The 25,509-nt window shown below is 37.5% G+C and overlaps 1 protein-coding gene across 1 annotated transcript in view; it reads right to left on the minus strand.

Annotated features, from left to right (window-relative positions):
* The window catches only part of GPC5 (glypican 5), a 693,690-nt gene that overhangs the window by 420,606 nt on the left and 247,575 nt on the right, over window positions 1–25,509 (minus strand). Inside the window, exon 4 of the mRNA XM_046664799.1 lies at window positions 12,516–12,649. Within this exon, the coding sequence (XP_046520755.1) occupies window positions 12,516–12,649 (134 nt within the window). The remainder of the gene's footprint in view (window positions 1–12,515; window positions 12,650–25,509) is intronic.

Raw genomic sequence — 25,509 nt, forward strand, 5'->3', positions numbered from 1 at the left:
CCAATAACTCAAAGTCTCCAATTAGCTTGTTATTAGCATGCTGCATAAATAGGAAAAATAGGGTCGGTTCAATAAGTACAGCTCCAGAATATGATCCAAAGAATTCAACTCTATAGTTGAACATTAACAGCTCCTCTTTTTGTAAGCTAAAAGAAGAGTGACATACTCCACCAGCAAGCTTAGAACAACTCTTAGATCCAGAGACAGATTTTAATACTTGAAATTTCCTTCTTCAAAGGTTAAAAATCAAATAAGAAGAAGGCAATATGTTTAACAGAAGGGATCTCTATGAAATGAATACAGAAGGATAAAAGGGGGAGCAAAAAACAAAAAGGTTAGGGATTTGGGCATATATAGAGGAATACCTACATTTAGGATAGGATACTACTGCCTTAGTTTATGCTTATTCTGCATTTATTTTAGGTTCCTTTTCAGACACGTGTAGGTCAGATTCCCTGGATCAGATCCTGAGACAGGAATTTGGATGCAGACGATTCATCGATTGATCGAGGGATGCTCTTAAGAGAAAAGTAGTGAGGGAAGCTCGATAGAGTGGGGAGGAAGAAGTCAAGTAGGAATGTTGTCTCAGCTTCAGCCAGATTCCTTAGGAAGTGCTGAAGCAGGAATTTCAGCAACATCTGAGCAAGGGGCAAGCCTTTTATGCCCCTGTGTCAGTCAGTCAATGCCTGTGAGCTGCTGCCAAGCGGGGTAGGCAGGTGAGAGTTAAACCCGCTCCCCCAGGTGGGTAAGATGGTGTGGTAGCCAGTCTCCAGGATGACTCCCAACAATTTTCCTTTCATGTCTTCGTGCAGTCCCCCTCCACACTGAATAGAACTGACCTGCATAACCTATAAGATATTGCAGCAATGACAATGTGGGATTTCTGAAGCCAGATCATAAAAGACACTGCAGCTTCCACCTTGCTCTCTCTTGAACTGCTTTCCCTGAGGGAAGCCAGCCACAATGTTGTGAGAAAACTCAAGCAGTCCAAGGGAGAGGTCTTTGTGACAAGAAACCAAGGCCTCCTGCCAACAGCCATGGGAGTGAGCTATCTTGGGAGATGAGACTCTAGTCCCCCTCAAGCCTTCAGAGGACTGCAGCCCTGGCAGACATCTTGACAGCAATCTCCCTAGAGACCCTGAGCCACAGCTGAGCAGCTCCCAAATTCCTGACCCACAGAAAATTGCATAATAAATGCTTATTGTTGCATTAAGACACTAAGTTTTGGAATGATTCGTTAGGTAGCAATAGATAACAAATACAGATGGCTTTTAGTTGTTGAGGGCAATTTGCCAGAGAATAGGGCAGCTGTGAGTTAGCAGCAGCTGGGACACAGAAGCCAGATAGCAGATAAAATGACCAGGTGAAGGGATGTGAGTAGGGCACCTGCAGCATCCACTACTTTAGTTCCCTCTCATATTAAATTTTTCCACTAAACCTTCCATACTACTTACACAGGGTCATGTCATGAACTTAATTAGGGCTTGGACATTTACCATTTTAAAAATAGTAGCCAGCAACAATTTAGAATTCTAGATCTACTGAAAATATTCTTCAAAAATGAAGATGTTTTCAGACAAACAAAAGGTGAAAGAATTCATCACTAGTAATAAGCAATGAAAGATATTCTAAGGCTAAAGCAAAAGGATTCTAGATGGACCCATTGAACTGAAAAAAAAAAAAACCCAAGAAACAAACAAAAAAGAGCACCTGAGAGAGCAGCCCTGATGGCCTAGTGGCTAAAATTTGGCACTCACTGCTTCGGTGGCCTGGATTTGCTTCCCTGTCATGGAACCACACCACCTTTCTGTCAGTTGCCATGCTGTGGCGGCAGCTCAGACAGAAGAGCCAGAATGATTTACAACTAGGGTATGCAACTATGTACTGGGGCTTTGGGGAGGAAAAAGAAAAAAAGAAGAGGAAGATTGGCAACAGATTTTAGCGCAGGGCAAATCTTTCCCTGCAAAAAAAAAAAAAAAAGAGCACCAGAGAGAATAATACATGTGAATCATTATAGGTAAACAGACTATTTAAAAACAACGATAATAATAATATCTTGGGAGTTGTTAAAATGTTGTTAGAAGTAAGATATTTGTTAGCAAAAACAGCACAAAAGCTAGGAAGAGAGCAGCAAAGTGAAACTGTTTTAAAGTTCTTCTATTGTTCAATGAAATGGAAAAGGTCTAATTTAAAGTAGTTAGTAAAAATTAAAAATGCATATTGTGATCTCTATAATAACCATTAAGAGAATAATAAAGAAATGCAAATCTAAAAAGCTGTGAGGATAAAAAAATTCCTAACTACCTGTAAACTCAAAAGAAGGCAAGAAACATTGAATAAAATATATAAAAACATGAGGTAAAGAGAAAATGAAGAACAAGATGGTAGCCTTAAACCAACTACTTCATGATACTGTATATCACTGTAAAAAATGGACTAAACATTCCAATTGAAAAATAAAAACTAAGGGGCCAGCCCCATGGCCTAGTGGTTAAGTTTGGCACACTCCGTTTCAGGGGCCCAGGTATGGTTCTCAGGTGGCAACCTACACCACTTGTCAGTGACCATGCTGTGGCAGTGACTCACATACAAAATAGAAGAAGATTGGCACAGATGTTAGCTCAGGGCCAATCTTCCACAGCAAAAAAATAAAATAAAATAAATAAAAAGTAAACACTGCTTAATCATTTAATACTGTTGGCTAGCCAAAAGAACAAAAACAAAACGTAGATGGTCAAATTATTTATAAGTCAACAGTGGTTATATTAACATAACTGCAAAAGAATTGTCTGAAGAATGGAAAACTATATAAATTAAATTCTTACTCTGTCACAAAGACCTGAAAATATATATTTTTAAAGTTAGGGTGCCATAAATCTAACATAATTTTAAACAACAAAATTTTTTAGAAGATATACCAATAAAGAAATTAAATCTGAAGTAAACCATGACAATGTAATTTTAAAAGACTATGACATTTATGTGTAACAATAGTTTTAAATTTTTAGTAAATATAGAATAGTGTTTATCTTCATTTACATTGACAAAGACACTAATGCATTTTAAAATTTCTATTTTTTGAGACACTGGAGCAATTATATTAAGATATAGAAACTGTCAAATTCTTTTGTTCCACAGCTTTCTTTTAATACTTTTACTTTGGTTTAAATTTACAGAAAGTGGTTTCTGCTACTTTTCACAAGAATTGCCCAAAGTAAAGAAAGTAAACCTAATAATAGAAAAACTATCATGGATATAATGCTAATTTATAAAAACAAATTCAGAATATTTTTTTTTTTTTAATTTCACTTTTATGAAATGTACAAAGCAGTGGTTTTGTTAATTATTTGATGGGTCAATGGGAAATTCAGTTTTTCCTTGTCTACTTATTTTTTTAATAATAAACTTTCATTTTCTTTTAATTCTGAGTTAAAATAGGAAATCCAAACAAGTCAGCAACTCTTCTTGGCAAATTATGTTTTATCTCTATCTGGATATTCAATATATCTACTATACACTATAATGAAAAATTATCTATGCTTAGCATATGAAAAGGCAAAAAATAGTTTTTGAAAAATTGAGTATCATCAGTATCATGAAAAGTTTGACTCGGAGTTTTAACTATTTTATTAATTAAGGAAACATAATTTTAAAAAACACTTTTCACCTAAACATTAATAGTGTATATGTGTCTCTATTTATATGGATGCATACACAAATAAACACATATTTTCTCAGAGACAGAGAGTTGAGTTAAGCACATTCCTTAATTCCTGGCATACTATCATAATTTATCCTTGAGCATCTACACATTTATTTATTTTATCTCATTTTTTTCTTCATCCCTCATCCCTTTCCTGTCCTTCTACAAATATCCATTCTAATATATTTAATAGAAGTACTTTGCCATGTCCTTTCCTTGAAAAATATATACTGATTTTAATTATATATGTGTTTTTAATTTATATAAGTGGCATTACACTACTATTCTCATTCTATTTAATTTTTTTCTCTCTAATCACAATGATATTTTTTGCTGTACGAAAATATGTTATTTCCTTCTGACTGCTTCATAATGTTCCAAAGTCTCACACTTTACTTTTCCCTTTTTTGTGTTATGGACACACAATTTGCCTCTACTCTCAGCTACCACAAATATTCAAGAATGCTTCTTGTGGATATGAGCAAGAGTTTCTCTGGGATACATCCTAAGAAGGCAGACGTAGTGCACAGAGCGTATGAGTTTTACCAGGTACAGCAAACTTCTTTCGAGAATGGCTGTCCCAGTGCATCGTATGATCAACCACATCAAAACCCAGTCCTTTGAACAGATCAACTATCAGAAATTCCATTCAACAAAGATATGTAGAGAAAGATCCCTGCATAAGCACAACAATTATGTATAAATCTGCCTTCCCTAAAGGGACCTGTGGCCCTTTTGCTTCCCAAGAATTATGTAAACAGTAGCTCTGAGTTGACTTTAATCCTGAAGACCCAGAATACCACTATACTCTGTCAGTCTAAATGAGGCCTATAGAGGTCAAGTGAAAATTAAATTTTTGGTTTAGTCTGTCTCACATTGGGTTCAGGGAGTCCACAGATGCACCCTGTTTATTTCACACTTCTGAATATGTAGTTGGAATAGACATACTTTCCCCTTGAACAGACCCCACATTTGTTTCTCAACTCATGGAAGAAGAGCCGGATTGAAGTTCCTAAAACTACCTCTCCCTACAAAAAAATAGTAAAACAAAAGAATATCATATCTATTTTGGTTCTGCTACTAATTCCTATGTGTGGAGGTAGGGGAGAGGGGTCCCCACAACACCACCAAGCAATTCTCTGACACCAGCAGAAGTTCTGAAAATTCGACCCAATTCTGACGCTATCTACTCGGACACAGCATGAGATTCCACAGGTTAAGGGTTCAGTCCTACAAGACTGCCCACCCACCTACTTCAGATGTCAGTCACAAGCCCAGGTTGTTACCTGTGCTTCTGACCCACTGATTATAGATTGGAGGTCCTAGGACCCCCTCCTTAGACTTCAGATGCTGGTTCTAAGTCCAGGTTGTTACTTGTACTTCTGACCAACTGGCTATAAATTAGAGGTTCCCACAACCCCTTCCTTCCTTGGGTTTGATTAATTTGCTAGAGTGGCTCATAGAACTCAGAAAGACATTTTACTTACTAGATCACCAGTTTATTATAAAAAGATATAACTCAGAAAAATTCACATAGAAGAGATACATAGGGCAAGGCATGGGGAAAGGGCACAAGCTTCCATGCCCTCTCGAGGTGCACCACCTTCCCAGCATCTCCACATGTTCACCAACCCGGAAGCTCTCCTAACTCCATCCTTTTGGGGTTTTATGGAGGATTCACTGCCTAGTCATGATTGATTAACTCATTGGCCACTGGCAATTGATTCAACCTCCAGGCCTTCTCCCCTCCCATAGTTGGTGGGTGAGACTGAAAGTTCCAACTGTCTAATCATGTGGGTAGCTCTCATGGCAACCAGCCCCATCCTCAGGTGGGGTCCAAAAGTCATCTTATTAACATAACAGAAGACATCCTTTTGTTCTCATCCCTTAGGAAATTCCGAGGGTTTTAGGAGCTCTGTGCCAAGAACCAGGTTGAGAACCAAATATATATTTCTTATTATAAATCACAGTATCACAATATTCCTCGAGAACTGTTGATATTAGGGTCATCATCAAAGACATGAAAAATGCAGTGGTGGTGATCCTAACAAATCGTCATTCACTTCACTTGTTCACTGAGCTGGACTTGGAGAATGGTTGGATTATCATACACAACCTGAGTCAGAGGGTGACTTCAATTCGTACTCCTTTGTATGTGATGTCTGCTAGAGTAAATCAAAACATATTCTGCCACCTGCTATGCAGCTAATGCTTTGGAAAATGCTTTTACCTCTTTACCAATTAGTAAGAGCAATTAGATATATTTCACTTTCAGCTGGCAAGAACCCCTTCACTGTTACACCTCAGGGCAACTCTCCCACTTCATAACAGATAGGAGCCTTGATCATCTGGACATCTACAGGACACCATCCTGATAATAAAATATTGATCACATCATGACATGTGCTTATTGACATTTTGAATGCTTGACCATTCAGCAGGGTTTCTAAATCTAGCAGTCTGAATCTTACTAGGATAGTCTTCTAATGAAAACGGAAAATTTCTGCACTTAAGATGACTTAGCACTCAGGCAGAGGTACAAGGCCTTATGGGGCCCTTTGCATATTAGAAAAAACATATTCCACACTTGGACATATTGCTGTAACCCATTTACAAAGCAGCCTCAAGAAACTTTTGTATGAGAAAGAAAAACCTCTGTAGCTTGGTATTTTACAAGCTGCTCTGATGTTCAGTCCAGACAGCCCAGCTCATGAATTCAATGGTGCCTGAAGAACCAGTGGCAAATAAAGATGCTCTACAGAGATTCTGGAAAGGTTCATTAGAAGAATAATAGTACAGTCATGTGTCACCTAACGACAGAAATATGTTCTGAGCAATGTATCGTTAGGTGATTTCATCACTCTGCAAACATCAGATTGTAGTTACACAAACCTAGATGATACAACCTACTACACACCTAAGCTATATGGTACTAATTTTATGAAACCACAGTCATAAATGCGGTTCCTAGTTGACCAAAATATCATTATGTGGTGCATGACTGTATAGACATCAAGGGTTTTGGAGTAAAGTCATTCCTGCTTTTTCTAAAAACTGATTGTGTTTGTTTGTTTGGTTGTGTGGGTGAGTGGGTTTGTTTGCAACTGGGCTCTGACAGAAACTATACACTTGACCATGATCTAGCAAGTGTAACCTGCAATTTCAGATGCCCATGATGAACTAAGTGCTGTCTGATCTGCCAGGCTATAAGATCAGGCTTGTACAGAAGCAACAGATCACCAAGCGGAAGTGATCTATTGCAAATCAGACTCAAACAGGTGGAAAAAGCACAAATAAGATGCACGGAATGTAGCCCAGACTCACTTAGCACCTACTCCTACTACATTTCCCCACCGACTTCACTTGAAATTTATGACCTCAGGGGGAATGATCAGTGATGAAGGATAAATAAAATTCACGTCTGCTTTATGGATAGGTCTGCACAATATATAGGCATCAAGCAGAAATATACCACCACAACAATTAAGCCTTATTCAGGCGTGGCAATACGAAATGTGTAAAAATGAAATGCTTAGGTGGGCTCAAGGGCAGTACCTTTGGCTATTCAGTATGTGTGGCTTGAGTTTGGCCTGGGACAGATCTACCCTGATTCATGGACAATGGCTAATGGCAGCTGTCTGGTAAGAGACATGGAAATAATGAGTTTGCAAGACTGGAGACAAAGAGGTCTACTCAATGGCCAGAATAGATACTTATAAAACATTCCACTTATATGAGCCTCTCATTATTCCTGAGCCATTTTGTAACATTTCACTTACATTGGCTTAGTTTTGCTAATGAATACCCCGTGTTAAGTGTTGGGTTTTGTTTCATTTTTCCAACAATTGGTTGTTCTGGTAGTGAAATAGATATGACCTTTAAGAATTTAAGAACTTAAGATCTTCCTCTGCTGGGTTCTATTGTCAGAACCACTACCTTGGTTAAATTTATTCCAAGATATTTTGGGTTTACATTCTTGACTTCTCTTTCTGCTAGTTTGTTAGAAGTGTACAGAAATGCAAGTGATTTTTGAATGTTGATTTTGTATCCTGCAACTTTGCTATGGTTGTTGATTATTTCTAATATTTTCTGTTGGATTTTTAGGGTTTTCTATATATACAATCATGTCATCTGCAAACAGTGAGAGTTTTACTTCTTACGTTCCAATTTGGAACCCTTTTATTTCTTTTACTCACCTAAATGTTCTGGCCAAGACTTCCAGTACTATGTTGAATAGGACTGGTGAGAGTGGGCACCCTTGTCTTGTTCCTGTTCTCAGAGGGATGGCTTTCAGTTTTTCACTAAGTATGATGTTGGCTGTGGGTTTGTCATACATGGCCTTTATTATGTTGAGGTACTTTCCCTCTATACTCATTTTCTTGAGAGTTTTTATCATAAATGAATGTTGGATCTTATCAAAAGCTTTCTCTGAACCTACTGAGATGATCGTGTGGTTATTATTCCTCATTTTGTTAATGTCGTGTATCACATTGATTAATTTACAGATGTTGAACCATCTCTGAATTCCTGGAATAAATCCCACTGGATCATGGCAGAGGTGAAAGACCTATACACTGAAAACTACAAGAAATTATTGAAAGAAATGAAAGAAGACATAAAGAAGTAGAAAGATATTCCATGCTCATGGATTGGAAGAATAAACACAGTTAAAATGTCGATTTTACCTAAAGCAATCTACAGATTTAATGCAATGCCAATCAGAATCCCAATGACATTCTTCATGGAAATAGAACGAAGAATCCTAAAATTTATATGAAACAGCAAAAGACCCCAAATGGCCATAACACTCCTGAGAAAAAAGAACAAAGCTGGAAGTATCACAATCACTGACTTCAAAATATACTACAAAACTATTGTAATCAAAACAACATGGTACTGGCAGAATAAGAGACACACAGATCAATGGAACAGAATTGAGGGTCCAGAAACAAAACCACACATCTATGGACAGCCAATCTTCAACAAAGGAGGCAAGGACATACAATGGAGAAAGGAAAGTCTCTTCAACAAATGACGTTGGGAAAACTGGACAGTCATGTGGAAAAGAATAAAAGTAGACCATTATCTTACACCACACACAAAAATTAACTTGAAATGGATTAGTGGGGCTGGCCAGATGGCATAGTGGTTAAGTTTGTGCACTCTGCTTTGGTGGCCAGAGTTCACAGGTTTGGATACCGGGCGCAGACCTAGCACCACTCATCAAGCCGTGCTGCAATGGCATCCTACATAAAATAGAGGAAGATTGTCACAGATATTAGCTTAGTGAGTCAATCTTCCTCACATACACACAAAAATGGATTAAAGACTTAAATGTAAGACTTGAAACCATAAAATTTCTAGAAGAAATATAGGCAGTACACTCTTTGACATCGGTCTTAGTAGTATGTTTTTGAATACTGTTTCCACTCAGAGAAGGGAAACAAAAGAAAAAACTAACAAATGGGACCATATCAGACTAAAAAGCTTCCACAAGGCAAAGGAAATCATCAACAAAATGAAAAGACAACCCACCAACTGGAAGAAAATATTTGCAAGTCATTTATCTGAGAAGGGGTTAATTTCCAGAATATATAAAGAACTCATATAAGTCAACAACAATAAAAGAAAAATCCAATCAAAAAATGAGCAGAGGGAGCCAGCCCAGTGATGTAGTGGTTAAGGTCACATGCTCTGCTTCAGCAGCCTGGGGTTCACAGATTCAGATCCTGGGCACAGAGCTTCACATTGCTCATCAAGCCATGCTGTGGCAGCATCCCACATGCAAAATAGAGGAAGATTGGCACAGATGTTAGCTCAGGGCCAATCTTCTTCACCAAAAAAAAAAAAAAAGAAAGAAAGAAAGAAATGCACAGAGGGTACTAACAGACATTTTTCCAAAGAAGACATAAAGGTTGCCAACAGGCACATGAAAAGATGTTCAACATCACTAATCATTGGGGAAATACAAATCAAAACTATAATGAAATATTACCTTATATCTGTTAGAATGGCTATAATTAACAAACAAGAAATGAAAAATGTTGGAGAGGATGTAGAGAAAAGGGAACTCTCATACACTGCTGGTGGGAATGCAAACTGGTGCAGTCACTATGGAAAATGGTATGGAGATTTCTCCAAAAATTAAAAACAGAAATACTATATGATCCAGCTATCCCACTACTGGGTATTTATCCAAAGAACATGAAAATAGCAATTCAAAGAGATGCATGCATCCCTCTGTCCATCGCAGCATTATTCACAATAGCCAAGATGTGGAAGCAACCCATGTGCCCATCAACAGATGAATGGATAAACATGTGGTGTACATATATATATACACACAATGGATTACTACTCAGCCATAACAAAAGATAAAGTTGTGCCATTTGCGACAACATGGATGGACCTTAAGGGTATTATGCTAAGTGAAATAAGCCAGACAAAGACATACACTGTATGATTTCACTCATATGTGGAAGATAAACAAATACATGGATAGTGAGTACAGATTAGTGCTTATCAGAGGGCAAGGAGGTGGGGGCAGGGCAAAAAGGGTAAAGGGTACATATGTATGGTGACCGACAAACACTAGACTATTGGTGGTGAACACAATGCAGTCTATACAGAAAGTGATACATAATAATGTACACCTTCAATTTACACAATGTTATAAGCCAATATGACCTCAATAAAGAAAAAAAGAACCACTATACACTATATGCCAGAGGCTAGCCAAAGCATACTGATTTCTCAAATGCAAGAAATGACTGCTGAATCACTATGGATGTTTAGAGAAAAAAAGAACAGCTACTTTATATGCAAACAAAGCGCTAATTCTTTTGAGCTGTGGCAAATAGCTAGCAATAGCCCAGATCTTTATCCTAAATTATAGCCCATCTGAGGAGAGAATGAGGCAATTAGGAGCACTGTCCCTCAAAAAAAGACACAGATTTTACATTATAGAGAGTAAAGCTATGTAAAATAATGAATTCTCCGTAAGGTATTATCAGACATAATTGTTTGAATTAATAAATGAATATAGAATTCTCAATTTCACTTCAATTCAAAAACACCCACTGAGAATCTAGTATTTGCTGGGACATACACTTGTCAACTGAAAACAAAAATAAATAAAATACTAATTTCCTCCAATTTTAAGAGTTTTTCAGTTCAACCGCCAATTATCAAGCAAAGGGGCATTGATGAAGGCTTTAATTTAACACGTGAAATAATTATGGGCATAATGGTAGAAATATGAGTTATAGAAGCAAGCCACTCAATGCTTATCATTTTGAATCAACAGCCATTTGCAGCATTCCAGATAAAAGGTATAGAAACTTCCATTTATCCAACCTTTTTTTTAAACAGATGCTTAACATTCAGTAATACTCATTACATCATTTACAACCCTCCAGCTGTGACTTTTAACTATGTAATAATGTACAGAGAAAGTCTTTGGTGTTCTAAGACTGTGTGGCTGTGCAATTTCTGTACACTTGCAATTAGAAATATTAAAGATTTATTGAGCTATTCTAAGCCTGACAAAAAAAAAAAATGAATACTCTTTCTGCCTTGCATAGCCCAATACAGTAGCCACCAGCCACCAGCTACAAGTGGAATTTAGACTAAAGTTAATTAAAATGAAATAAAATTAAAAATTAAACCCTCAATCACACTAGCCACATTTTAAAAAATTTTTATTTTATTGCGGTAATGAAACAGGCAAAGAGTTAACCATTGATGATTAAGTAGCTGGGAACTAAAATATTTTTCCCTTTTGCAATTACGGATTATAGCTTTCAGCTGTTTAACCCATCCATTGTTAACTGTGTTGCTTAGGCAATATGTTCTCTGATTCCCACTAGGCTCCTAGAGAGAACATCTCCCTGCAGCCTGGGTCACCACGGTAATGGGTACGCGAGCTGTTTTTCAGGAGTTAGAGATCCTTGTCCACTTCAGGCTAGTTGAGACCACCAGCTTATCAACTGGGCCCACGTAGATGTCCAATAGGTGACCTTTTGACATCAAGAGGCTAAAAACTCCACTCTCAGATCATGCTAACGCCACAATTTTGTGAACATGGGTACTACAAAGAGGCATGAAGTCTGACTACGCTTGCACAGATCATCAGTTACCTCACCTCTCCTCACCTCCAGTCATCTGTCTCCACATTTCAGACCACCTTGCCCCCTGTCCCATAAATATCCCTGAGTCTCTATTTTCAGGGAAGTGAATTTGAGGCTCCTGCTCTCGATTCCTCACGTGGCTGCCTTGTGAGTAAACTCTCTCTCTGCTGCAATCTCATTGTCTCGGTGTTTGGCTTTCTGGGCGGCAGGCAAAAACAAACCTGGTTCGGTAACAACAAGAACACTCACCATGAGATCTACTCTCTTAACAAATTTTGAAGTGTACACTACAGTATCATTGACCATAAGAAGAGGCGGATGAGGAGTTACTAATCAATGGGCATAAAGTTTCAGTAAGCAACATGAACAAGTCCCAGAGATCTGCTATACAACATTGTACACCAGCCACATTTGAAGTGCACAATGACCATATGTGCCTAGGGGCCTGCCATATTGTATTACAGAAAATGTCTCATCACAGAAATTTGTATTGGTCTCACAAGTTGAACCCATCTTCCTAATTAACTGAATAGGAGGAACCACTGAATTTTAAAAGTAATTAAAGTTGATCTTTTTTTCTTCAATAGTGTATATTGTTCTACGTAATTGAATGCATTCTATTCTGTTGTAAAATTAATGGCTTACTTTCTTTTCTCTTTCTGGTTGTAAAACAAATGTCTTACTTTCTTCTGTTGGCAAGTGTCTCTTCACCATTTCTTGCAGAGATCTTCATTCCATGCTTCTCTTTGATCCCATCAAAAGAACAGCGGGGGCTTTGTGTGGGTGATCTGATTGGACGGCCACAAATCTTATTTACCTTTTAAATCAAAATATTAAAAGACAGTTAGAAACCATCCTCAAGGCTTTCTGAGAAGATAGTGTTTGCTAGAGCCCAAACAATGACCTGTTCTTATTTATTTATACTTCAATATTAACCTTTAAGACATAAAATGTTTGTCAATTTTTCAAACAGAGGAAATCAAATTATCTGTTCTTGTATATCATGAACCATGATAAATTGATGTTAGGCACATTTATATATTTGCATGTATACATGTGCACAATATATGAATAAAAATATATATGCAAAATCAGAGAACTATATTAATAAACCTGACTACTCGTATAAATAAGACTATTTAACCAAAGAGATATTATTTACGGTTTACATTTATATGTATGACTAATCACATACTTGTACTGATTTTTAAAATAAAATAATTTGCTATTGAATATGCAGTCAGTTTCTAAATGAGCTCTAAGTGTTGTTTCCTTCTTAAGGTCCTTTCTTAGAAATAATAATGAATATGTATATATAAAGATCTCATTTTATAATATTTCCATATTTTATTCCTCAATTTGGTTTGATTTTGAGGGTTATGATAGTCTTTTTTAAAAAAAAATAATTTGGGGCGGCCCAGTGGCACAGCGGTTAAGTTCGTGCTCTCCGCTTCGGCGGCCCGGGATTTGTCTGTTCAGATCCCAGGTGTGGACCTACACACCACTTATCAAGCCATGCTGTGGTGGCATCCCACATATAAAATAGAGGAAGACTGGCACAGATGTTAGCTCAGGGCCAATTTTCCTCAGCAAAAAGAAGATTGGCAGCAGATGTTAGCATTAGCTCAGGGCTAAGCTTCCTCAAAAAAATAAGTAAACAAAGGAAAAACAATAAATTTAAAAAATGAATTAAAAATAAAAATATAATTTATCCAAATGGAAAATTCATTGTTTTTTTTTTTTGAGGATGGTTAGCCCTTAGCTAACATCTGCCACCTAATTTTTTTAAAATACTTATCTAGCAAAGATCTTTGTAAAATTTACATAACTATCATTAAATTTAAGTAATTGATTAGACACATTACCATGTAAAACATCATAGTGGTTAAGTTGGCACACTGTGCTCATCAGGCCATGCTGTGGCAGCTTCCCACATACAAAACAGAGGAAGATTGGCACAGATGTTAGCTCAGGGCCAATCTTCCTCACCAAAAAAAAAAAAAAAAAGACTTATATGATACCTTATACACTTAAAGAGACAGAGCAATATAATTGAAAATATATAAAAGCATTGCCTGGGATTCAGGACATTTGGTTCTTGTCCTAATTTTGCCTCCTTAAGCACTGAGATCCTAAAAGCAGTGGCAGAACTTCTCTCATCTTGATTCTTTTATAAGTAAGATGAAGAAGTAAAATTATTCCAAAGTTCCCTTAAAGTTCTAAATTTCTTTGACTTTCCATGCAATGAACATTACAGGAGTTATGCATCATTTCGTTTATCTAACTCATAATTATTTTGCTTCTAATATTTGCAAAGATCATGTACTAGACATTATAAGAGATAAAAGATGAGAAACTGAATTTTGCCCGAAAAGAGCTGACAATTTAGAAAAACAATTCCTCCCAAACATCAAAATGCAAGTTGTGTGTGTCAAAAAAAGTGGTACTGAGGGGTTGGCCTGGTGGCATATTGGTTAAGTTCACGCACTCAACTTTGGTGGTGCAGGGTTCACAGGTTCAGATCCTGGGTGCAGAACCACATACGACTCATCAAGCCATGCTGTTGCAGCATCCCACATATAAAATAGAGGAAAGCTGCACAGACATTAGCTCAGGGCAAATCTTCCTCACCAAACAAAACAAAACAAAAAAACATGGGACTCACAAGGCATTATGGGCATCTAGAGGAAGGGGATGTCATTTCCATTGGGATGATGGGTGAAGAAAGAAATCAGGAAAGACCACTATGGGAAAGTCTGCTCCATTGGGAGGAGACTTGGAGCATGTGGGCCTGAATATGTTGAGGTTTATTTCAATTCAACCAAATTATAAATATACCGATATTTATTGCACCCCCATCCTGTTAGATGCTAGAGATAGAAACACGAATAAGGAGTGTCCTGCGCACACAGTTCAGATGGAAGTCAGACATGTAAAATAACAATTGTAATACCACAGGACAAGAGCAACCATAGAAATAGGTAGAAGTAAGTAACACTGTAACACTAGAAGATGGACAGATTAACTCTATTTGGGGTGCTCAGGGAAGAGAGAGCTTCAAGAGCTCATCTCTAAACAGCAGGCCAAAGGATGAACCAGAAGTTCAGAACAAAGCAGAGGAAAAATTCCAGGAGAGAGTAGAAAAGCAAAGAGATGTACAACAACTTAACATGTTTACCTAGAATGAAAAGTACATAGTGAAAGAAAGTGGTGTAGCAAGAGGTAAGACATAAAAATGCCATCATATGACTTGGATACCAAGTTAAAGAACTTGCTCCAGCAAATGGAGAGCACGCAAGAGGTTCTAAGTGAAGGAAAGGTAGTTTTAGATTTCCATGGAAGAAAAATCATCTTGACAGCAGTACACAGACAGGGAGATGAAAGAAGTTCTTTCAGTAGAGCACTAGAGAAATGCCAAAGCCAGTGGCAGAAGTGATGAAAAGGAGGAAGCAGATGTAAGAGGTGCCCAGGAGGGAGAGACAGTAGCATGGAGACTGATTAGGTATATAATGTTGTCAGAACAAAGAATAATGATGAAAGGCAGGGGGAAAAACCTGGGAGAGAGAGGTGCAAGAAAACACGAGGCTGACATAGAAAATGGATAAAAATTTGGTTTGCCTGGAAAGAAGGGGTCATGAAGGGCAACAGTAAAAGGAAATTATGTTTGAAGGGTAGGTTGGAGAGAGATCTTGGAGGGTTCTGAATGCCAGGTTAAGTTTTATTAATTAGACAGAAGCCTCTGATGGCTGTTGAATGGAAAAGTAAAATACCAGAGATGATATTTAGCAAATGAATCTGGCAGCCTTGAATGAGTTGAGGGAGAGAAGAGACCTACTAAAGGCAGGTAAACTGTTAATAGATTCCTGAAGCTGTCCTGAGAAAAGAAGATTTTATTCTGAACTATAGTAGTGACTGTCCACAGAAAGAAGGACTCATGAATTAATAACAGAAGTACAATCAAGAAGGCCAAATGCAGAACACTGACAGCCCCAAATGCTGTGCAGCATGCATAGCAACAAGAATTCTCATTCACTGCTGGTGGGAATGCAGAATGGTACAGACGCTTTGGAAGACAGTTTGGAGGTTTCTTACAAAACTAAAAATCTCCAGAGAAGTTGAAAACTTATGTCCACACAAAAACCGGCACATGGATGTTTATAGCAGCTTTATTCATAATTGCCAAAACTTGGAAGCATTGAGATGCCTTTTAGTAGGTGAATAGATAAAATTGTAGTACATTCAGAGAATGGCATATTATTCAGCACTAAACAGAAATGAGCTACTAAACCAGGAAAGGCCTAAAGGAAACTTAAATGCATATTACTAAGTGAAAGAAGCCAATCTGAAAAGGCCACGAACTGTATGATTCCAATTATATCACATTCCAAAAAAGGCAAAACTATGGAAGCAGTAAAATGATCAGTGGTTTCCAGAGATTAGGAAGGAAGGAAGGCTAGAGAGGCAGAGCACAGAGGATTTTTAGGGCAATGAAACTACTCTGTATGATACTATAATGGTGGATGCATGTCACTATAAATTTGCCCAAACCATAGAATATACAACACCAAGAGTCAACTGCACTGTAAGCCATAAACTTTGGGTAATAATGCTGTGTCATGTAGGTTCATCAAATGTACAAACGTCCCACTCTGGTTGGTAATGGGGTAGTTATGCACGTGTAGGGGCAGGGGTGTATGAGAAATCTCTGAACCTTCCACTCAATTTTGATGTGAACCTAAAACTGCTCCGAAAAATAAAGCCTATTTTGAAAAACAATCAACAAGGCCTGGCAGACACTTGAAAGTGAGAAGTTAGGAAGTGCAAGGCCAAGGTGTTAAAAGGCTCACAGTGAATTTCCAATCATCGAAGCTGAAAAAATAGTGATAGTGGAGTGTAAATATATTAGCAAGGTGTGAAAATATTCATAAAAAAGGAGGAAACTATTTTCATTATCAACAACTTCTAGTAACAAGAACCAAGGGAAGATGACTTCAGTTGATGATGGAAATGTCGAGTAACATTGTTTAGCAATATTATAGAATGTTATGAAATAAAGGAGAACAGCAAAAGGGAAACAGACTCCACAATCATGATCCAATGTGACGAGACATAGGGATCTAGGCAGATTACAGATTTCTATGAATCTCAGTTTTCTCATCCTTAAAACTTGAGAAATAAAACCACTTTGCAGTTACGAGTTAAGGGAAATCTTTTCTCACCCTGTCTCTACCATGTTCGACCTAAGACTGTATCTGCTATTGGACATGTGTCCTAGGAAGGCAGATGGAGAGCTGAAAATACCAGCCTCATGAGACCTTTATTCCTATTATTATCTTTGCATTTTTTTTTACAAATACAAAAGAAATGTAAAAGGTATAGACTTATAAGTTTTATTTGATTGTATCCAAAGATACAAGCATGTAAAGCAGATTCCAATAAACACAGATACATTTCAAAGCCCTTCGGTGTCTGTTGACTCGCTGTCAGGGGCTCAACTTCACACATTATTGAAAGGGAAAGGAAAACCATCCGTTACCAGCACATTAGCCTGTCACCTAGCTCCCCTGAGGGGAGCTGATTTGAGTGGCACATTTCAATAGTAGCACCTTCTTGCTATTGAAAAAACCCTCACACTTTGACAATTTTTCATCTTTGACTTATGCTGCAATTTCCTCCTCATTCTCCTCACTGGTCTCTACCGTTCTCCCTTGCAATCAGTCTGAAGTGTCTCAAAAAAATTGTTTTGCTCCCTGATGCTTACTACTCCTGCTTTAGTTCCATCTCTGGCTCTGGCTTCCCACTGATTTTCAGGTACCTGTCTCACCTTGAAATGACCCTTATCACTTCTCTCACTATGATCAAGTATTTGTTTCAACAACTCCTTGACACTTAGCTGACTTCCCCCATTCTCACTGTAATCTAGATACTACATACAGAAGTATAAACTTCTCTTCGAGCTTCCCTCTCTCTCTTCACTCAGGCCTATTAAAATCGTCAAATAATCTCAAAAAGCCTCATAAAAAACAAGTTAAATTGTTCATTTTCATTTGACTCCCATAAGCAGCGCTTCCATTTCTTTTGCAATGTTCTTTTAAAATGTTTACTAATAGTAAAATAGAAGAGAAAAATGTTTAGAATATTACCAATTGAAAAGCAAGGAATGTGGAAGCACTATGAGTGTTTATTAACCAATCTTGTTCAGAGGATGAGGTAAATGCGGACACTACATCACCCTGTAGGTAACGGGTGACCGACTGATTTTCTTCAGGCCACATCTAGGATGCTTGGTGTTAAAATGAGCAGTGATTAAAATAAATGACATAGGAATAGCTCTGCAAACAGGCTTGAAAATAATAACAACAACAATAACAGGACAAAATAAGAAATCAAGTAGTTTTGGGTCAAATGTGCTTTGCTCCATTAGTTAAAAGCTACTTTTAAACTATCTGGAGGAAACATACCATTTGCAATTTTTGCAGTTATAACAGCAAATTTCAGTTTAATTTTTCTTGTCCAGTTCCCTATGATTCTCAGAAGCAATTTCCAAAAGAGCTGGCTGGTGTTAGGAGTAAAATCAGTTACAACAAATCAGAATAAGCTAACTCTTCCAGACATAGATGAAATCCATGACCTCAGCTTTATTCCAAGGAGAACTTAGAAAAGTAGGTTGATCCAGATTACATCACGGGGGGGAAGGGGCTTAAGTGTCAGGATCATGAGGTTTGGACGTCATTTTGCAGACTATGGTAATATATTCATAATTGGCAAGCAAAGGAATAGCATTACCAAAGCCTGGTTTTAGGAAGATCTGGTAGACAAGAAGACATTTCCCATAGGCAAGGCAAGACAATATTAGAATAAACTCAATAAGAACCCGTGAAATCAGAGAGAAAGGGAAAGGGAATGCTCTTTTATGGGTGGAATGAATGGGATTTGGCTACTGGTTGATTCACTATAAGAGGCAAAAAAGAAGGAGAACTAAAGTTGTTCGCAATTTTGAATCTGGTAACCAGGATGAATGAAGAGCCAATATTTGATACGTGGAAGTTAGGTGGTAGTTTATTTTTTTGGTTTATCTGTTCCATAGGACAAGAGATAAATTCTCATTTAGAATTTTGATTTAGAGCTAATTCTAAAGGTAGTTCTAAATGGTGAATTGGAGATAAGGTTAATGATTAGAATCACTTACACAGAGCCAATAGTTAAAGCCATGAAATGGCTGAAATTACAAAATGTATGTAGAATGTAAAGAAAGTCAGAAGGAAAATCTTACAGGGGCAGGAGAAAAAGAACACAGATAATATACCAAAAAAAATTTTTTTAAAAAAAGAGGAGAAGGAAGAGGAACTGGGAAGGATGGAGAGGAGAAGGAAGGGAGAAAGGGAGAAAAGGGGAGAAAGAAGACGGAAGGAAGCGAGGGAGGGAGGTGAAGGAAGAAAGGGATGGAGGGAGGGAAAGTGGAAGGACTTTAGACTAATAGAGCTGGAAGTCATATAGAAGACATCTAACCTTAATCTACAAAGGAGAAAACTAAAGCCCAAAGCAGGAAAATAACTTTGCTAAGATCGCATCTAGTTACTGGAAGAAGTCTATCCATTATTAAGTCAATAGTTCTTCTTTATGCTTTTTAGTGGTCTTACTATTCATATCTTCCTACTTACTGGGAGGGATTCACATTATGTAAGAACTGTGCCTAAGTGTCCTACATGAATAAAATAATTTAAATTGAAAATGATTTAGATATACGAAGAGACAGGAGAATCCCATTTCCCCTATGCACGTGGAAGTGGATGAGAGGAAACGTGGCAGTTATTCCCTTTAAGATTCCAGGGAATTAACAAAGGTGAGGAGAAAGGAGGAATTATAAGGATACTAGACAACTTGACTTCTGACCTGGCTTTGGGAGGAAAACCAGAATAATTGATTTATGAAACGTCCTCCCATGATACACACCCTCCAAGATCCAATTTTGTGAGATAGTAATGTAAGATTTTCCTCTTTCACAACAGTCCAGACAACATCACAAAAAAGAATAGTCAGTAACTTCCTGATCTACAAACTATTACAACAAAATAATTTTGGTCTGATAAAATACCTGATTAATAGAATCGGAAAAGAAAAGTCAGGTCAGATTTCACTATAAATGTCAAAATTAACATGTTACATGTTCTTAAATTTATGGATTCTTAATATTTTCTCCAAAAACTTATATTTGTTTTTAATATAACAATGCTTTTTGGGGCCGCCCAGTGGTGTAGTGGTTAGGTTCGCACACTCCTCATCAGTGGCCTGGGGTTCGCAGGTTCGGATCCTGGGTGCCTACCTAGCACCTCTCCTCAAGCCACCCTGTGGTCGCATCCCACATAAAATAGAGAAAGCTTGGCCCAGATGTTAGCTCAGCGACAATCTTCCTCACAAAAATAAACAAATACATAAATAAATACAATTTTCATATTGCTACTGATCTGTAGTTTCATCTGATATCCAGTCTGATATCAAATCAAAACCTTTTTAATCCACATTTATTTTTTTAAACTGCACTTTAGAATATTTTAGTGAATAAGTATTGTTCTGGTATTGGAAATAACTTCTAAAAGTTATCAAAAGTTTAATATCATCTTCTTCTGTGCTTTACACCTAGGAGGTAATTGATCGATATTGGTTTTAATTATGATATTATAACTGCACATTGAACACCTGTGATGGTTAATTTATGTGTCACCTTGACAGGGTGCTCAGATTAAACATTGTGTCTGAGTGTGTCTGTGAGGGTATTTCCAGATGAGATTAGCATTTAATCTGTCAGTGGACTCAGTAGATTGCCCTCTTCAACGTGAGCAAGCATCATCCAATCTACTGAGGGCCTGAACAGAGCAAAAGACACCCCCCCCCCCCCGCCCCCCATCCTGCCTCACTGCTTGAACTGGGGCATGTCATCTCATCTTCTCTTGCCCTGGTTCTCAGGCCTTCAGACTCGAACTGAATTACACCACCAGCTTTCCTGGGTCTCCAGTTTGCAGACAGCAGATCATGTGACTTCTCAGACTCCATAATCTCATGAGCCAATTCCTCATAATAAATCTCTTCATATATATATATCCTATTAGTTCCGTTTCTCTGGAGGAGCCTGACTAATACAATGCAAAAGCAGGCTTGATTAAACAGCATATCATTTAAGGATCACACAAATTGTTTTTAACATCATAAACAGCTTTTATTGTAGCTTAATTCTGCTGTGATACATGTAGTTAAGTCATTGTAATTACGTGTAAATAATAAAAGGGAAAAGCAGATACATAAAACTCAAAAACAAAATAGAAACCTTATTTCTTTTAAAATATGAAGAATATTAATTTGCTTCATATGTCATTGTATTTTAACTGAAGAGGTATATACCTTTTCATCGTATAGATACATGCCATAGTGCCCCCTACATCATAATATAATTTATGAACTCAACCTTTGAATCAGGTAGATTCCATCTAAAACATGGTCCTAGGATATTTTTCAATATAATGCAACTTATACCTCAATGAAAGTACAAAAACATGCTGAACGAATATTGATAAACTTTTAAATAAAATTAATTAGACAAAATAATTAAACAATATTAACTAAGTAAAATTAATAATATAATAAAATTATATGACAGGAGATGAAGTTCAGCAAAATTAAAGGAGCTATTTATAAAATATATCCTATTTTCCTGATGATTTCTGTTTGTAAGCCAAATGTTTTCCCATCCAAAGTTACTTTTGGTAAGAAAAATCAACTTCACGATGATTAGAATGATCGCATGGTGATAGTATATTATTATGAAAGTTTTTGCTAAGTTTGTATTAAAAAAAGTGAAAAAATAAGTGATTACAGAATATCACACCCTCAAACTATGGAACAATCACCATTCAAGTACTATACATGGGGGCCGGCCTGGTGGTGCAGCGGTAAAGTGAGCACATTCCGCTTCGGCAGCCCTGGGTTCGCCAGTTCGGATCCCAGGTGCAGACATGGCACGGCTTGGCAAGCCATGCTGTGGTAGGCATCCCACATATAAAAAGTGGAGGAAGATGGGCACGGATGTTAGCTCAGGGCCAGTCTTCCTCAGCAAAAAGAGGAGGATTGGCAGCAGTTAGCTCAGGGCTAATCTTCCTCAAAAAAACAAACAAACAATCAAAATAACAAATACTATACATAGTACTTAGAAGTCCAAGGTACAAATAACTCCAGAACCCAGCTACAGAAATGATACAAAAGTTACAATCATAATACCACTTTTAAAACACTAGTACATTCTAATATTGCAACAAGGAATATTTATAGTAAGTTATAAATTATTAAGGTTCTATAAAGCACTGTCTTTAAATATAAGTTATCCATAAGGAGAACTCTAAATTTGCACAAGGTGCTCAGTTCCTGGGAAAAAGCAAATAAAACAATGTTAAAGCTGAAGAAGGGAGAAAACACCTACTGTCTACACTTTGCAAGGGCTAGAGATATGTTCACTCTGTAGTTAGCAAAGAGTAAAGAAGGCTTTTAAAAAAGAGTTTACTAAGAGCCCAGAATGTCTTGGATACCTGCTTCTCTTTGTCTTTCCTTTTAATTTTCCAGAAGTTGCCTCTCCATATAGATTTCTGTAGTTATAATCATAAAGGTTGCCACTCTAACTCATTTCATATTTAAAATTAAAAGAGAAAAAGAAGGAAGAGGAGAGGGAAGACAGGGAGAAACAGAACAATATTTCTCCAATCTTTTATTTGGTCCACTGTGAGCAGGATCTCGATTCTGCTTTGCTTTTTTTGTACATCTGTAAATTGAACCACCAGAGGGAGCTTCTGTATTTCAATTCTATTAATAATCATTAATTAAACTTACTGTATGGGTCCATTTAAAATAATTTAGTTCAGGACTCTTAGAGAAAAATCCAACTTGTAGACCAAAGTGGCAAATGTTTAGACCCATGAAGTCTTCATAAAAATCCAGTTTTACATAAAACTACCAGACTGATAGTGCAGTGCTGGTGTAATCAAATGAGAAAAGGAAAATCAACCCAGAATTGCGGACTAATGTTGTCCTAACTGAGCTTTCTTGTAGTCAGGACTAGGGAGAGACTGAAAATTGACCAAGGCAATCAATTATTCTTTCTCTTTCTGTCCTTCCCTTCTGCAATTATCCATAGCTGATTAGAATTGTGTTCACGTGCATTGGAGATGCTAGATCATAGAATGTAGATTAAGGAGAGAAATAAGGGCAAAAAAAGAAATGGGGGAGGAGAGCAAATATGTTGAACATTTCCACAAGACAGATAATTTTTGGATTAGAAATACAAAAGTAAGTGAGCTGTAATAGTAGGAAATGATGACCATAATGTGAGATATGTGAATTACAGATTTCAAGCATGGTGCAAGTCTTGGACTCCTGATGGTCACTGATGCAAATGGGGAAAAAAGACTCACTGGAGTTGATCCCAGTAATCAAATCACACATATTCAATGACATGAGAGTGGCTGGAGGGTTATGGAAGCTTGGAGCATCTGGGAAAGTGGCCACACCACTGGTGACAGTCAGCAGGATTCTGACTTACTAGAGCAATTGGCAATGCAGGTCTTAGGAGAAAACAATCTGACTTTAGGCAAATCATCTATAAGCTCTATCCATCTTTTGACATTGGTAAAATGGACATACTTAATTCACAGTACAGCTGTGGGGTTTTTGTAAAAATCCCTAAATGCAGATCTCTTCTAACAGTGTTAAAGATCCTTGATAAGACCAATAAAAACTAGAACTAGTATGCATTTTGCCAAGTCTCTAACGTCTTGTCTTCAAGGAGTTTATAATCTAGCCAGGGAGGTAGGATTTCCAACAATGAAACAAATTGATAAATATCAATCTTATTTATGACAGGGTGTAAGCTATGTGTCAAAAGAATGTTATAAGCAATAAGTTGTATAGGAGCCCAGAGAAAATCACAGCTAACCAGGGGCACCAGGGAAGGTTTTAGACAAAACTTGAGTCATTGGTGGAAAGAAAAAATGAAGGGAATCCTACCCTGAGGCCGAGGGGCCGGGACGGGATAGAATTCTAAACAGGGGATATTAACTTGGTTATACCAAGCAAAGCTTGAATCAGTTACATTTTTCAATACGGTCTATGGGGAAAAAAGCATATTTTTCCCCATATGATCATTGGGCTTTGTGACAATTTAAACCCCTTGAGTTAGACAGTCATATATTCTACAAACTACTGGACTCTGCCACAAAGAGAAGAGGGCTAGCCAGTAAGCGCAACCTCAATATTGAGGTGGTGAGAAACCACAAGAAAGCAAAGAGAAGCAACTCAAAATCAAGTTTAAAAATAGGGGACATTGAGGGGCCAGCCCCATGGCTGAGTGGTTAAGTTCGCGTGCTCCGCTGTGGCAGCCCAGGGTTCGGATCCTGGACGCGGACATGGCACCACTCGTCAGGTCACGTTGAGGCGGCATCCCACATCCCACAACTAGAAGGACCTGCAACTAGGATGTACAACTGTGTACAGGGGGTTGGGGAGATAAAGCAGAAAAAAAAAAAAAACAAAAAGAAAGATTGGCAACAGTTGTTAGCCCAGGTGCCAATCTTTAAAAAAAAAAAAAAAAATAGGGGACATTGAAAGGCTAGGTAATATCCCTAGAGACATAAAATTAAACCCCGACCATTTCATTTATCAAAGGGAGTAAGAATCCTAAATTGTAAAAGTAAATATTTTTAAGCATAATAATTAGATAAAAATTAAAAAGGAGAGTAAATCAATATGACTATATTGTCCCCACTTGTTCAAAGCTGAAACTGTTTGAAGATGCTTTGGAAATGGCATCAGCTAGAAGTTTAAAATGGTCAATAAGGGCTATTCTGCTTTCATCAGGTCTCTTTCTTTTTTTACTTCTCCCTGCATTGGAAATTCTATCACCCTAGAACAGGCTTTCATTAGTTCTTCCTTCAATAGATGCTAGAGCTTCCTTGCTGACTTTCTTTCCAAAACTCAGGCTTCCAGATTAATCTTCCTAAAGCACAGTTCCCACCGTACTGTTTCTCTGATCCAAAGCCTTCCATGCTTCCATCTACTTCCTAATGAGCACAAACTAAAGCATTTCATGTGAATTCACAGCGGAACCTCGAGACTTCCCAGTGCTACACTTAAAACACTGTGTGCTTTAGCTAAAATGTATTACTCATAGTCCCCAGAGTTGCTCTGTACTTTTCAGTCTTTGTACTTTTCTTCTTTTCTGCTTGTCTAAATGTTACCATCTTTCAAGGTTCAGTTAAAACATCACCTATGAGATGTTAGCTCACTGACAATCTTCCTCAAGCAAAAGCAGGAGGATTGGCAACAGTTGTTAGCTCAGGGACAGCCTTCCTCACACACACACACACACACACACCACAACCACCTGTGCAATTGTCACCCTTGATGTCTCAACTTGAAGTTATTTGTCAATTTTGCAGGCACCTGTTTGGCACATCTCAATACGATTTGTCCTGCAGTATTTAGAGTAGAGCAGAAGTATTTTGTTTGGTTGTGTTTTCCGTTGTTCCTAATAGCTGTCAATGCATCCCCCAACCCACTTAGAACAAAGCTAGTATATATCTATGCAAATGAATTAATATGTTTCTTCTCAACTACCTAAATTGTTAGAAATAGTCAAAT

The sequence above is a fragment of the Equus quagga genome, chromosome 6 (genome assembly GCF_021613505.1).
Source record: "Equus quagga isolate Etosha38 chromosome 6, UCLA_HA_Equagga_1.0, whole genome shotgun sequence".
Lineage (NCBI taxonomy): Eukaryota > Metazoa > Chordata > Mammalia > Perissodactyla > Equidae > Equus > Equus quagga.